Source organism: Megalops cyprinoides, chromosome 3 (assembly GCF_013368585.1).
Source record: "Megalops cyprinoides isolate fMegCyp1 chromosome 3, fMegCyp1.pri, whole genome shotgun sequence".
In the NCBI taxonomy this organism is placed as follows: Eukaryota; Metazoa; Chordata; class Actinopteri; order Elopiformes; family Megalopidae; genus Megalops; species Megalops cyprinoides.
Window position 1 is genome coordinate 50,575,186 of NC_050585.1, and position 15,273 is coordinate 50,590,458.

General features: G+C 45.9%; 1 protein-coding gene across 4 annotated transcripts in view; it reads right to left on the reverse strand.

The window, feature by feature from the left end:
* The window catches only part of LOC118774375 (unconventional myosin-Ic-like), a 51,430-nt gene that overhangs the window by 10,137 nt on the left and 26,020 nt on the right, over nucleotides 1-15,273 (reverse strand). For all 4 annotated transcript variants that reach the window (XM_036523715.1, XM_036523717.1, XM_036523718.1 and 1 more), the window contains 15 exons: nucleotides 11,908-12,063; nucleotides 11,165-11,280; nucleotides 9,488-9,686; nucleotides 8,344-8,424; nucleotides 8,016-8,195; nucleotides 6,804-6,902; nucleotides 5,704-5,817; nucleotides 5,324-5,395; nucleotides 4,737-4,856; nucleotides 3,631-3,713; nucleotides 2,515-2,620; nucleotides 1,588-1,668; nucleotides 1,314-1,405; nucleotides 479-573; nucleotides 297-343 (listed from right to left, as the gene is read on the reverse strand). In XM_036523715.1, coding sequence (XP_036379608.1) covers nucleotides 297-343; nucleotides 479-573; nucleotides 1,314-1,405; nucleotides 1,588-1,668; nucleotides 2,515-2,620; nucleotides 3,631-3,713; nucleotides 4,737-4,856; nucleotides 5,324-5,395; nucleotides 5,704-5,817; nucleotides 6,804-6,902; nucleotides 8,016-8,195; nucleotides 8,344-8,424; nucleotides 9,488-9,686; nucleotides 11,165-11,280; nucleotides 11,908-12,063 — 1,641 coding nt within the window. The remainder of the gene's footprint in view (nucleotides 1-296; nucleotides 344-478; nucleotides 574-1,313; nucleotides 1,406-1,587; nucleotides 1,669-2,514; nucleotides 2,621-3,630; nucleotides 3,714-4,736; nucleotides 4,857-5,323; nucleotides 5,396-5,703; nucleotides 5,818-6,803; nucleotides 6,903-8,015; nucleotides 8,196-8,343; nucleotides 8,425-9,487; nucleotides 9,687-11,164; nucleotides 11,281-11,907; nucleotides 12,064-15,273) is intronic.

The window sequence follows — 15,273 nt, forward strand, 5'->3', positions numbered from 1 at the left end:
GCACCACACCTTTTGCTGAGCATTAGCAAACTGCACTGTGTAAACTGATGTTTTATTTTAAACCATAATGCCTTATGCTTCGTATTGTAAACGTGTCATTAACTGAAACTTCACGTGCTCCTATGTTTGGTCAGGTCTCTCTTCAAAAAGAGATTTTTAATCTCAGTGAAACTACCCTGGCAAAATAAAGGTTAAATAAGCAGATAAAAATAAAAATGCAAAAGACGCACAGGAAATACAGGCAGCTGTGTGGTTTGGCTATTTCCTTTTGATTCAACCTCCTCCAACCTCTTTACCTCTTTCAAGTTCCTGAAGAGAAGGTCATTGTTCTTGTCCAAAAACCCTGAGAGGTGGAAGGAAGAAAACAGTTAGTCCAAAGCGAAATCAATCAGACGCCTGTCCTTTCAGCCCTACCCTGGACCGCTTTGGCAGACAGACTCACATCTGGGGAAACGCTCAGACAGGCCGCATCCCTCACCGTTAACGTTGTAGTTGACCTCCCCTGCGTAGTGCAGCAGCCGGAACTCCTCCCTGCTCATCACCTTGCGGGTCTTCCCGTCCGCCAGCTTGTGGCTGAAACAGACACGCAGCAGTGATTTTCACAGCCTTGCCAACTGCAGTCACTGTGCGCTGAAAATAGATGTTTTCACTGTTGTTCAAAAAAGCACTCTACACTAGTTTAGCACCTAGCAACTCGGTATCTTACTGACCTCTTGTAAGACTTCTTGATAACTACTCTTAGCATAGTGATGCACTTATTTGGAAGTCGCTCTGGGTAAGAGCGTCTGCTAAATGATGTAATGTAATTTAATGTAATGTAATGAAAATACAGTTCCATACACAGACAAGGAATACACATATAAAATATACACTCTGATGGCAGGTACCTAATTAAAGAATGACACAACTGCAACTGTATCCCTGTTAGTTGTAATGCCTGTGAGAATAAGAGGTACAGGACACTCAAAAGTTAGGACACACCTGCTCATAGAAGGGTTCTTCTTAATTTTTACTATTTTCTACATGTTAGAATAATAGTAAAGACATTAAATATAAAATAACACAAATGGAATTATGCAGCAACAAAAAAGTGTTAAGCAAATTAAAAATCTTATATTTAGATTCTTCAAAGCCAAAAACTTAATTATAAAAATATATTTTTTTGGAAAGAAATTTATATACATATATTCTATACTTATTCGCTATAAGTTTTTAGATCGAAATGTCTGAATGCATGTTTCCCGTTATCCGAATCAGGCGTGTCCAAACTTTTGACCGGTGCTGTACACTCTCAATCCGCTGGGGAAACGCACGTGACAAAGTGGGCGTGTCCTCCCACAGTGCTCTCCAGCTTCTCCAGGAAGGTGAGGTCACTGGCATCCCCAGGCCTCAGACACTCCTCGTCCTGAGAGAGAGAACGAGAAAGAGGGAAGGATGGAGAGAGGGGCGGATGGGAGAGGGGTAGAGGAAAAGAGAGCTCAAGTTTCAAAAACCAGGGGATCAGGAGTCCACAGAGAACCCCAGGCCATATTGACAGACAGGCTGAGATAGGTGAAGGCAGACAGACACACTGCCGATCCCACCCACCAGAATGGAGATGATGCCTTTGAACTTCTCTTCCACGAGGTCACAGATGATCTTGTTGTTGAAGTATTGCACCGGCTCCCACTAAGTCAGAGGAAAAACAGGACACATTTTTTTTTTTTTCCATTCCCGACAGCGCTGCCATAAACATTTACTGTCACACTGCGAAATATCTCCAGAATTTGGAAAATGTTAACAAATCAGCATGAACATCACCGAGCCCACACTGGCGAACAATCAGCCTTGTCTCTCCCGCTCTGTTTGTGATTCAGAGTGGAACAGGCTTCGGTGGTGCCGCTGCGGTCACAACCTTATCAAAGCGCTGACTGAAAGCCGGACTCGCTTCGCACTCTCTCCCCCCATGAAAATGAACCTCGCCCACTCCTTTATCCTGCCCCTCCCTGCCTGACATTACTATATTAAAAAAAGTACTTTCATTAACACTGGCGACAGCTGTGGACGCACAGAACAGAGAGAGAGCTCTGATGAAATGGAGGGGATAAGGTGCACTCACTCTTCCTCTCTCTCTCTCCCTCCCTCCTCCTCCCTCTCCCTCTCTATCCCTCTCTCTTCCTCCCTCTCCCTCTTTCTCAGGGGGCAGTGTAGGCAGCAGTATAGCATAGTGTCTGAGCAGGACTCGTAACCAAAGGGTTGCCGGTTCGATTCCCTGCTGGGGCGCTGCTGCTGTACCCTTCGGCAAGGTACATTTACATTTATTCATTTAGCAGACGCTTTTATCCAAAGCAACGTACATAGGTTACAGTTCTTTACAATGTTATCCATTTATACAGCTGGATATTTACTGGGTACTTAACCCACAATCGCCTCAGTAAATGTCCGGCTGTCTGTTGTAAAAACCTGCAATTTATGTATGTCGCTCTGGATAAGAGAACCTGCTAAACGCCAACAACAGTAATTTAATGTCCTCACCGTGATGCCCTCAGACTCATACTCCTCCTGCTCGGACTTCAGCGTCAGCTCAATGAAAAGCTGCTGCAGCTTCTCGTTGCAGTAGTTAATGCAGAATTGCTCGAAACTGCAGGGTGGGAGACACACAAACCGAGAGAGACGAGTCATCAGTGACGCAGCAACATCGAAAAGGGAGACAAACTGTTATTAACACACCAGAGACAGGACAAAAAAAATCATACAGCGTCACCAAACGGAGAAACGGAGAGACACAGCACATTATATCAGAGATTAAACTATATCTGATATACAGAACAAGGACATCCTGTTCATTGATACTCCAGCTTGAATCATCCTGCAGAACTCAGAAATTCAGTGATTCCCCTGCAGTCAAAACAAAACTTTCCATGTTAATGAAGGGGAACAGGGAAATGCAGCCCTGTATTTAATAACATTTTGCTTTTCATCATATTTTTAAACGTGTTGAACTCTAAGAACGTGTCACTCTATTCATTCTTCAAGCAGACAGGCAAAAGTTCCCACCAGCTCAAATACAAACTGTGCCTCCTTGTATCAGGGGACCGGGCAGTCAGACACGCCCACATCCTTCAGACTCATTTTAATGAGGAATGCTGGGCGCATAACAACTCCCACCTCAAGGAGTCCCCAGAATGGAAAAATGTCAGCTCGCATTTCAAAGTTCTTTTTATTGCCTCTGTCTAATAAAAGACCACACAGAAAGTGGACAGACTACGTTGTAGCTCAAAACAATGTAAAAATCACTACATCATCCATCTGAAATACATCACTGGATAAGAATAGTTTATTATTAGTTTATTTTCGAAACAAACAGCAAGCACATATTTAATTCCTTTTGATATATTTCTCTCTGGGTAACATCTGGAGAAACTGGATATGCATATATTTCCTGTTTATCATTATTATTATTATTCCTATTATTAGTGTGTCACTAGCCATCATCCTTGTACCGCAGGCCCTCTGAGGGTAAGACAGCAGCTGTAAAATCCAGGCAGACACACACACACAGACTGAGGCAGGGGGAACAGCACATCTGGGCAGGACAGTGTAGGGGTGCGAGGCTCTGTATGTGGCACACAAGGTGATGGCGTGTCTTACCTGTTGTGCTGGAAGACCTCAAAACCATAGATATCCAGGAGACCAATGACTGCCGCGCTCTTACTGGTGTGGTAGACTTCATCCTGCAAAAACATAATGCGTACGGTTACGCTCTGAACACACACACACAACCGCACACAAAACCACACACACACACACACACACACACACACAGGCACCCCCACCCTTCTCCCAAACAGACACTGAAAATAACACCTGACACCCTGCAAGTGTATTAGTCCGCACGAAGTTAATCCGCTCGCAGCAGACAAAAGCCAATACATGTATGGTACCCAATAGACATTACAGTGTAATTCTCACTCCACAGGGGGGCGCTAAAGATACAAAACAGAAGCAAACCAAGTACTCTCAAATGCGTATCATCAGAGCAACTGAGAGTTGCATAGCTGCACTTAAAATGAAGACATACAATGATATGCCAAATTACAGTAAAAATGTAGATATCCATATATGTACCTCACCTGACTTCAGACAGTGATGGCAACTTCAAGGAGTTACACTGATTTTGATTTTTGGACTTCATTTTCCAGTGCTTTGAAACTCACGCTGGATACGGGTGTCTCCTAAATGATTAAAGGAATCACTCTGATTTGATCTAATTAGATATGGCCAATGAAGCTCCGAGTGTACTTAACCACTAATTTTCATGGAGTAGTGCCAATCTACCTATGTTCTGTTGTCTCATCATAGGCAGCTATGTAGCACAGTGGTCAAGAGCAGGACTCATAATCTAAAGCTTGCTGGGTTCAAGTCCCCGCCTAGACACTACTGCTGTACCCTTGGGCAAGGTACTTAACCCCACAAATGCTTCAGTAAATATCCAGCTGTATAAATGTATAGCGTGTAAAACTGCAATCTATGTAAGTCACTCCGGAAGAGCGTCAGGTAAATTAAATGTAATGCAATAAAATGAAAAGTAGTCTTATCAACCGGGTATGATGAACAGAAGAATCCAGGCCCAGAATCTGCAGAGCATTACAGACAGCATTAAGAATGCTGGACTCAGCGGAGATAGGAGGGAGGACAGCCAACCGGAGCAAAGCTGGGGGAGAGGACAGCCAATCGGAGCGGAGCTTGGGCCGCACCTTGAAGGCCAGCGACAGGTTAATCTTGTTGACCAGCCAGGTGAAGGTCCGTCCGTACACAGCCTTGGCCAGGGCGTCGCGAGCACAGGCCGCTTGTTCCAGGTTCAGTGGGCTCATCAGCTGAAATATGCAAAACACACAGCATCAGTCATCACACACTGATCCCAGAGCTCCCCTCCATCGCAGAGCAATTACACGCATTAACTGTGTAATTTCACTGACACAGCCTTTAAGAGAGCTTACAATCACCAATGTAGCTTACTTCACTCGGGCTGGGAGAGAGATTAGATGTATAAACTGTGCCTTAACTGACAGTGAGAGAGATTACAGTAATCTACTGCAAGGGCAGTGAGGTCACTGATCCACATAAAACACTGCTCAATGTGTCATTCATGCAAGGTGCCTGATCATAATCTGCGCTCAAGGTCATGTAATCACCTAAAAATTGGGCCCAAGGGGAAGTACACACATCAGTATGAGCCAGATGAGGGCAGAATATACAACACTCCCAGTAAAACTCTTGCAGGGCTGTATTCCTTGTAAAAGGCACTCAGTGAACACAGCTGGTTTAGTGGGGTCGTACCTACCTCCTCTCCTTTGGCAATGATCTTTTTGTGTGTGAGAGCTTCCTTCAGCGCTGACCCCTCCACACCCAGCAGCTGAAAAAACCAGCAAAAGTCAATCCAATCACACCAAACAGGCCGAGACTGGCAGTGAGGCTTAGGCAAGCCACTTGTGTTGAAGTGTGTAGAACAGACAGGCTGTTAAAGGTGTTAAAGTGTGTGCAGAGGAGTGTGTTCAGGAGTGTGTATCCAGACAGGCTCTTAGTTTAACAGTGTTTAGAGCCAGGCCCTCGTGTGTTCAGGTGTGTGTACGGATGACACGCGGGTAATCTAGCAGGCTCTTAGTATTACATTGCATGTAAAGCCAGCGCCTCTGTGCAGAGGTGAACTGTAGTGCCCCTCACCTTCGCCAGGTATTTGATCTGCGTCTCCGTGGTGATGAAAGAGTTGCCGCTCTCTTCTGCTGCAAACTGGACATTGCCCATATGAAGAACACTGGCAATGATGTTCAGCAGCTCCTGAGAGGAGAGGGAGAAGGAAAAAAAGAAAGGAGGAGAATATTTAAACTTTATTTAAAGAGGAAGGTCAGCTGAGAACTTTTTTTCTTATTTAGGGAGGGAGGGGGGAGATGTAAGGGAGGGACAGAGAGGGAAGAGAAGGCAGTGAGAGATAAAAAAGGAATTGCTTGGGGAATGACAGGAAAGAAAGTGAAATCTTTATTTGCGCACTGGTTCATATTCAGGAATAATTTAGTTCTTATCTATGGTGTGCAGCCCAGCAGAGTCCATCAGTATTACAGGAATCAATTAAAATGACCCACAGTTAAGACCAACGACAAACAAATCAGACTGTGTCAGTGCTTTAGGGCTCTCCTGAATTTTAGCTGGCTTTTTCATGGCTAGACTGCACCCTTCTGTCTAACTCTCTTGGCTCAAGGGCTTCTGAGAAGGTCAGGGGTCAAGGTGTTTGCTTTGAGCGCAAGCTGAACTCTACAGCCTGGGTTCGATCATGGGTTGTGTCATTAGCTGATGACCGGGAGCCTGTAAGTTGGCTTGGTTCTCGCAGGGATAGGGGGCAGATGGACCAGCCAGGGTTTGTCCGGCTCATCGCACACCAGCGACCCCTGCTGGTCAATCAGGTGGCCACAGAGTGCTTGCATAAAGCTGCATACGAAACATCTTCCTCCGTCTCATGGCTGTGCTAGCTTGGATTGCTAGCTGAGGTTGTGATGATGAGTGGCATTTCTATGATATGACTGGGCATTCCAAATTGGAAGAAAAGGGGGGGGGGCATTGGCTTTTGGGCATTCCAAATAACAGCAGACTAACAGCTGAATGGCAACAGAATTCACAATATCACACTGTCCCATTACCAGGTTATTCCATGGGGGAGTCATTATGCAAAGGGTGCTTTTTATTGGGTATATGATGTGTGATTATAGCATTATTTTTTTCCCCCACAGCTGGTATCAAGTGTTAAATCTCAGGTGAGTCACACGCCTCACCTCCACCTCCTCATCGCTGAAGCCAATGACGGTCAGGGCCTTCCTCACCACCTTCCAGTCATTGCGGTCGTTGATGGAGCTCACCTTGGGACAGTTACCCTGGGGCACAGGCAAAACAGAATCGGTTTCACGCACATATCCTTACATCGTATGACTCCATGTACAAATATCCCAACGCAGACCACAGCATTCAAGAGGAAACATCATACATACACATAACTATATATAGAAACTGTGTTTATGTAGGTGTGCATGCTGCACATATGTGTACTTGTACTTATTGGATATGTGGACTGCTACTTTGTCTGTGTATACATATGCATACTTGCATACTTAATGTAGGTGTGCATATTTTAAATATGCATACGTGTGTACTTAATGTATATGTACACTGGTACTTTGTGTGTATGTGTATAGATATACATACTTATTTACTTAATATATGTGTGCATGGGTACTTCTGTGTATGTTTTAAGTATGCATACACGTGTACTTAATGTATATGTGCATGGGTACTTTGTGTGTGTTATACATATGCATACTCATATACTTAACGGGTGCATGTGGTCATGACTTCAGGCAGGATGCAGATCCCTGCAGTGTCAGAGTTAGATTTCACCTCCAGCGTAAAGCCACATTCCAGCACTACAGCATAAACTGATAGGGGATATTTAACAAGCCCCTTCAGAGGAGCTCTCAGCATGACCTGAGACTTCAGAGCATCAGTGAAGGAAGTGGGGACAGGGGGGAGGGGTTTGCTGTCGTAATAAAAGTTTGGGGTGGGGAAGGGGTACAGAGAAAGGAGAGGTGAATGGAGTGAGGGGGGAGGGGTGCATGGTGAGTGTTTTTCTGAGAGAGAGGGTCAGGTCCTGAGAGGGGAGAGTTGTTATGAGACAAACGGATTGGTCCTAGGAGGCTGGAGTTGGGTGTGTAGGTGGGAGGAGTGCATTGCGTTACATGATCGGCATTTAGCAGACGCTTTTATCCAGAGTGACCTACATCAATTACAGTTTTTACTGTGGGTTAAGTACCTTGCAGCAGCAGGGTACAGCAGCAGTGCCCCTACGGGGAACCGAAACGGCAACCTTTCAGTTTACCCCTGAGAGTCCTGCTCCTTAACCACTATGCTACACTGCCGCCCAGAGTAGTATCAGTCATGACCCTGCTCTATGGCCTGGGAAGCCCCTCTCCGCACGCAGGACTGGGGCGCACCTTCACCAGGTACTGGTACTGCTGGGGGTTTCTCTCCAGGCCCAGTCTCCTCAGCAGGTCCTCGTCTCCGCCTTCGATCAGCTGGTAGAAGATGTGGAAGTTCCTCTCGCCGTGGTTCTGGTGCACCACGCGGGACTTCTCCAGCAGGTAGTTGAGGATGTGCCCTCCTACCGGGGCTCCCTGCAGGGGGACAGAGGGGCAGAGGGTGACCCAGAGACACCAGACCCAGAGGAAACACACCCCGCCCTTGCCCACACCCATTCACTCCCAGAGTCAAGGGCAGAGGACTGCTCCAGACTGAGTGGGTGGGGAAAAAATGGCAGCTTACCTTAAAGTCAAACTGAATGTCCATGTATTTCCCAAATCGGCTGGAGTTGTCATTACGCAGAGTTTTTGCGTTACCAAAAGCCTGGAGATGCAGGGGGAGAGACGGCAAGAAAGACGGAGAGAGAAAGAAATAAGACAGTGAAATAGCAGTATTCAACATGCTTGGTCCCCCTGAATTAACAGAGGTACCTGCTGCTCTCCTGCTGATAATCTGAACCCCCAGCCATCAGATTCTAACACCTGTTCTAACTTCTAAACTGCACACACACATGCATGAACACACACACAGTGGCTGTCAGAGTTTCTGCACTTAGGCCCCTGATTGAATGAATTAATTTTACTGGAATGCATTCAACCCTCCTCTTTACTTTTGAAATGTTGGTAAGAAAGACACATATATAACTTACAGTAAGGTTATATAAGAAGGTCAAAAGTGGAAAGCCCAGTTATTGACAGCATGAATAATTCAGTGATCAGATATCATGCTATGCTGTGTATTATCTGTGTACTGTAGCTTGTAATGATATATAGCATTTATTTGGCAGATGCACTTATCTCAGGGGACTTTCAAGGTCATTATGGCAAAAAATTATTAAGCGCAGTTCGAATGAGCAACAGGAACAACATGAGGAAAGAGTAGGTGCAGACTGAGAGCTAAAAGCTAAAAAAGACAGTGTTTTAATATATATATTCCAACATAGGGCTAGGCGATATAGCGGTTGCAGTATATCAAATAGCTGTTTTTAGTGCAACTCGGTATGTGGCATTAGGTTTCTTCCCGTATTTTTTTCCCTTTAGTCAAACCTGATGCGGGAGCACACCTCCAGTTTTCCGAGGCCATGTGAAATGCTTCCGGGGGGAAAAACATGAACTGAACTTTGGAGGTGTGCTCCTGCGTCAGGTATGACTAAAGGGAAAACAATACGGGAACACCTAACGCCACATTCCGGGGATAGCTGTTATGCGCTAAAAACAGATATTCATTATATTACGACAGCTATATCGCCCAGCCCTAATCCAACAGATGCTTAAGCATAAATGCTGTGTATTTTCTAATTACTATTGCTAAACGTGATGCTTAAGGCATTCGCTCTGATAGATTTTAATGCAAAGTGTGCTCTTGAGGAGTCTGAGCAGTGCATTACCTCCAGGACAGGGTTGGACTGCAGCAGCCGGTCTTTGACCATCTGCACCTGCTCGCTGGCGGGGCAGGTGACCGCGTAGTACTGCAGGATCTTTTTGGAGGCTTCCGTCTTGCCCGCCCCGCTCTCCCCAGAAATCAGGATGCACTGGTCCCGTCGTTCCGTCCGCATCGACCGGTACGAGTTATCAGACACGGCGTAGCTGCAGGGAGGGGGGGGGGGGGTGGTTGGGTTATTCAGTGCAGTTCTGTGGAAGATTAAGCATGTTTGTCCTCAAAGAGGAATTTCTTCTGTGAGTGACTCAATCAACCCCTCCCTGAAACAACACGAGCTGTTTGGTTTTTGGTCAGACAAAAAGGGGTCAGCCCTGACTTGTGGATATCAGGAAGTATCTGAAAGCAGGTGAAGGAATTTAGCACTTGGCGTTAGAGGGGAGGATCTGTTGTTTTTCCCACCCTCTTTTGGAGACTGCCTGGGAGCTGGATAACAGGGAAACTGAGATAATTGTTTCATCACCTTCAACTTTCACCGCTCGGCTCTTGCTGCAAAACAGCCTGCCCCATAAGGGTGGGAGGGGCTCTCCCTGTCTCAGAGGAAAGCCCTCCCTGCGGCTCAGCCAGAGATACGGCCTCGCTCGCCTCCTTCCTCTCCTCCTCCTCCTACAGGCCTCTGCCAAAACATCTCTTCCCCCTCGCTCTGACAGGAACTACCGCGCTCCGAAGAGAGGGGGAGGGGAGGACAGGGGAGGCAAGGGGAGGCTCGGAACTTTTAGCTCATGGAAGAATCCTCATCATTTATTTTTCGGAAAGGGTATTTTTCAGGATGTCGGGATGTTTCAAGGAATTCCAAAGGCCCCGTGTAACCGATAAGATGAACAAAGCATCCACGCACGCACGTGCTTTCAAACAGACTGCAGACAGAGACATGCAGGCCACAGAGAGACTTCGGAGGTGTTACACGATGTCACCAATACAGTACTGCTGATCTGCTTTCTGCACACAGCTGGGTGAGTGTTAGTGTTGGTCTCAATGAATCAGGATACTCTCTGAATCCACAGGGGGAGAATTAATGGGTCCCAATGAATAAAGATACTGTCTGAATTGACTGGGTGAGATTTAGTGGGTCTCAATGACTCAGGATACCTTCTGAATCCACTGGGTGGGTGTTAGTGTGCCTAAGTATTTCAGGATATCCTCATATAAAACGCATTTAATGTCCATATACAACACACATCATTCTCTCACAAAAAATTCAGAAGAAATATATTCCTTTATCTATCAACAAACACCACAAAAAATCTCCAATAGCACAGTCAAATTCACTTTGACAGTGGTTGTTTCAAACTCTGCAAGTGCCAAATATGAGAATTTCAGTTTTTATGCCAATAGCATTAAATGGCTAATTGATAAGTTAGCCACAGTAATTTAGTCTAGGTGCCTTTCCTACCACAGGAAGGTTGACTAGAACACATACAGTTCTAGAATGGTGAGAGAAAAGAATGTCTTAAGTTAGCTTTGAAACCCTCACTGGGGACATACTCGAATGAATCCAGAGACTCTGATGCCAATGAAAGTCATGTGTGTCCCATCATGCACTGCAATAGAGGTGTTGGTAATGGACAGCTCATGCACGTGGTTTTTTGAGGGGGACACGATTGCCTGGGCTTCCAAGGCGACTCACATGTGGGGGGAGACCTCGTAGAAGTTGACCCCTCGATATCGCTCCATGTGCTGCTTGGTGTAGATCTCCAGCTCCTTGTAGGGGTTCACTGACACCAGAACCGACCCGATATATGTCTGTGGAAGCAAAAATGTGGTAACACTAGGGACACCTGGTTACTATGTGTGCATACATGCATTTGTACTAAGGCCTCAGTTTCACTCATGTCCCCCTTACTTTTTGTCTTTAAATTATTCAGTGTAAGTACAATTGCATTTGTACGAGTATTTCTGTGATTTATTTATTGGTATGACTAGGAAATGTTCATGTCTCATTGCAACAATTATAATTATTATAAGTATTCATGACACTACACAAGAAGTATGAATTCCATTGGAATTGTATAGAGTAGGTAAATAAATCAAAACATTAAGTCATTATCTGTGCAATGTAATAAAATGCAAAGAGCAGCCTCAAGGAAGAATTTTTCTTCTCATGCAAAAAGTAAACACAAAGGTTTTAAATCTCTATACTTAAAATGTACTTTGAAATCAGGCCATTCTGTATGCACTGACTGATTCTGAAATTATCCAGTGAAATTTAAAACTAACCAGACATCCCACCTTCTAACATTCTACATTTTCTCATCAGATATCAACAAGAAGACGCAGCTGGTGTTACAGTACATGAGTAATGTAATGTAACACCGGCAGAGAAGCAGAGAAGAGGTTCCTGGAGAAGTTCTCAGAGAGGAAGCGGCTTACGTAGATGAGGTTCTCCTTGAACCTCTTGCGCAGGTTCTCAATGAAGGCCGCTTCGCTGGTGTAGTTCTCCAGCAGGACAAAGTCCTGCACCCCGACCCGGTCCCTGGCTGTCAGAGCACTCTCCATCATGACCCGCACCCCGTCGGTAGTCACTGCCTGCACATGGAAGAGGGGGAGGTATGACTGAGAACGGCCTCAGTGTGAACGGTATGCATCAGAAGGTCAGGGCGAGGGCGAGTTTTAAAAAAGGCATAACACCTGGAAATGGAAAACTAAAGGTCAACCTGCAATGACCCCCCCCCCCCCCCCCCCCAGCGTTCTGTGAGCATTCATGACCAGCAGTCCTGACAAAACCCTCCCCACACCCCCTTGTGCTGCACCTGACCCACCCCCCGCGCACACCCGCCCCCACTCCTCACACACCCTGACACAGCCTCCCCTCGCTGAGATCCTACCGCACCCAGACTGCAGCTGTATATACAACAACCTGCGGTCGCACTCCCTACAGCACCGCATGAATGTGTACATACAAACCACACAGAGAGGGCCCACAACAGGGGAACAACACCCATGCACAAAGGACAGGAGAGAAACGCACGTCTGAATTCAGCAGTGTTTCAAATAACAATCTGCCAGCACAGAACTCCCAGAATCACTCTAAGATCATCAGTACTTAGGAACAAAGGCAGTCACTAAAAAGGCAAAAACCCATGATGGCTGCAATACCGAAAGCCCCACCCATCCCCAAATTTAAATTCAAGCGACATGCTATCTAGTATCATAAAGATGCAGCCCAGACCTTGACCTCCTCCGAACGCTTGCCAAGAAAGCCGTTCTCCAAGATGGACTCATGAGTTTTCCGCATTAATTCCCGAATATTATTTAGATCCATGACTGCTAGCAGCTCTTTTCCAGTGCTAATCAAAGAGGCCGAAAACTGCAGTCTAACTGCACTAACGCACAGAGTGTGCACAAACTCACACACACGCACCCGCACAGCCAGAGACTGGCTGTGTTCTGTGAGCGTTTTGGAGGTGTGTGTCTGCTAGGTGCAGGTTTAATTGTTAAAGTCGCACGCACACACACACACAACCACACAGAGACAGACACACTCATACACTCATACACACACACACACACACAGTGTGAATACAGCTGCTACCCTTATTGTTGTGGTGTTATTGACATGGCATTCAGCACCCTGGGGAGAGGGAGAGTGTACCTTTGACAGCATTTTAATTAATGAGAGGTGAGCCAGCTGCAGAGATGAGCGATTCCGGCACGAGTGTGTGTGTGTAGTATGGCAACGTTGATAAGAGGAAGACAAAATGGGAGGGAAAAAAATGGATTTTTGAATGATTGAGACAGAGTATGAGGGGGCTGAGAATAGTGCCAGGAGGTATCACTCCCTGTATTCACACCTTTCCAAAACTACTCTCTTCCTCCCTTCCTCAGCGAACCTCAGCCTCACACCCTTTCTGCAGTTTCACAATGTACCTGCAGAGGGGTGTGTGTGTGTGTGTGTGTGTGTGTGTGTGTGTGTGTGTGTGTGTGTGTGTGTGTGTGTGTGTGTGTGTGTGTGTGAGTGAGTGCACGCATTTGTGTGTGAAAGGACACAGGTTTCACTGCCAAACTGTTTTCACCATCAACAAGTGGGCCTGACTCCTTGGTATTCCTGCCCTTCTAGTGAGGTTATAATGACATTTCCTGTCCCTCAGGGTGTGTGCACTTGTGGGCATGCACACTTGTGGTGTCTCTCTCTTACAGCTACTATTGTTACTGATTCATTCAGCAAATGCCTTTATCCGCATGAACATGCATAACTCACACATAAGCAGGCCTAGGTGGTGATGCCTCCATAAGGGAGGGGTATATAATTGATACTCTTTTTAGAAAAAAGTACTGTAGGTACGTTAGCCATCAACTACAGAATACAATACAATACGACGACTTCTTACTCTGTAACTGTCATCATATCCTGTTATTTAAAATGATCACTTCCTTTGAATATCTAACTCCAGTCATATTTAAATTGACATGTTTTGTCTCTCACTGCTGCACGCTGCTTCTGCTGGATACCCCACACGTGGTGAGTAAACAGACATTTAATGCTAACACCTTGCCCTTTAATGTGTCGACTTAACTGCACACCGAACCAGAACAGGGGCATCTCGTGCTTACACCTTGTGCATCTGTAAACAGCAGCTGCTGCACGGCGGTCAGAGTTAACGTCAGATTAAAGTTTATCTATATACACTGCCTCCCCATGTACCTGTGCACCGGCAGCAGTGAAGTCTCTCCGTTACATAACATTACATTATTGTCATTTAGCAGACACTCTTATCCAGAGTGACTTATATAGGTTACAGTTTTTTTTTTTTTTTTTTACACTTTATCCATTCAGACAGCTGGATATTTGTGGGTAAGGAGCACATAGTGGTTAAGGAGCAGGACTCATAACTGAAAGGTTGCTGGCTCGATTCCCTGCTGGGGCACTGCTGCTGTACCCTTGGGGAAGGTACTTAACCCACAAATAGCCTCGGTGAAGATGTAGCTGTTTAAATGGATAACATTGTAAAAACCTGTAACTGATGTAAGTTGCTCTGGATAAGATCATCTGCTAAATGCCAATAATAATAATAATAAAAATAATATAATACTAATGGTTGAGATCAGCCCATGATTGACAGCCCACAGTAGCTCAAGCCAGTAAGTGGCTCGTGTAGTTTCTGTTGCTCATCACTGCTGGGGACTCACTGGGGGGGCCCATCACAGAAACAAATCAAAAACCCTTCAAATGCCACAACTCCTCCTTTCATTGACACAATTGAATGCAATGCTCTTTACAAGCTGAGACTGTTTTCTTAAACTGTCCTTAAAAGACTCTGGGCTGCTGGATGTCCTGTGCTGTCATTTGACATTGTTCCTCGGGGAAGAACAATGGGACCGGAGTTCCCGGCGGTTCTGGATTCTTTGAGAAACACAGCATTCTCAGAGGTCTCGTTAAGGGCTCGTTAAGCTCGTTAAGGGGGTCCTTATCTTGGCATCACTTAATAGTGCTCGATGGAAAAAAAAAAAAAAAAATGTTCTTAAAAAAACAGCAAGACAACAGTGGAGTTGAGCCAAAGCCAGAGGCCGGAGGTGAACCTCTGACCGGAGAGGCACCCCGTCTCGACCCCCCCCCCCCAACACCACTGCCCGGGCTGCATTACTTCATTGTTCCTCGATGGGCTTCCGCAGTTTCGCCTTCCTGACCCGACCTCCATGAAGGATCTGTGTAGCACGCTGCCAGCCCACCCCCCCCCCCCCCCCCCCCCCCCCCCCACAGCCATCTCCCCAGCACCACAATGCTGTCAGTTTTTCCTA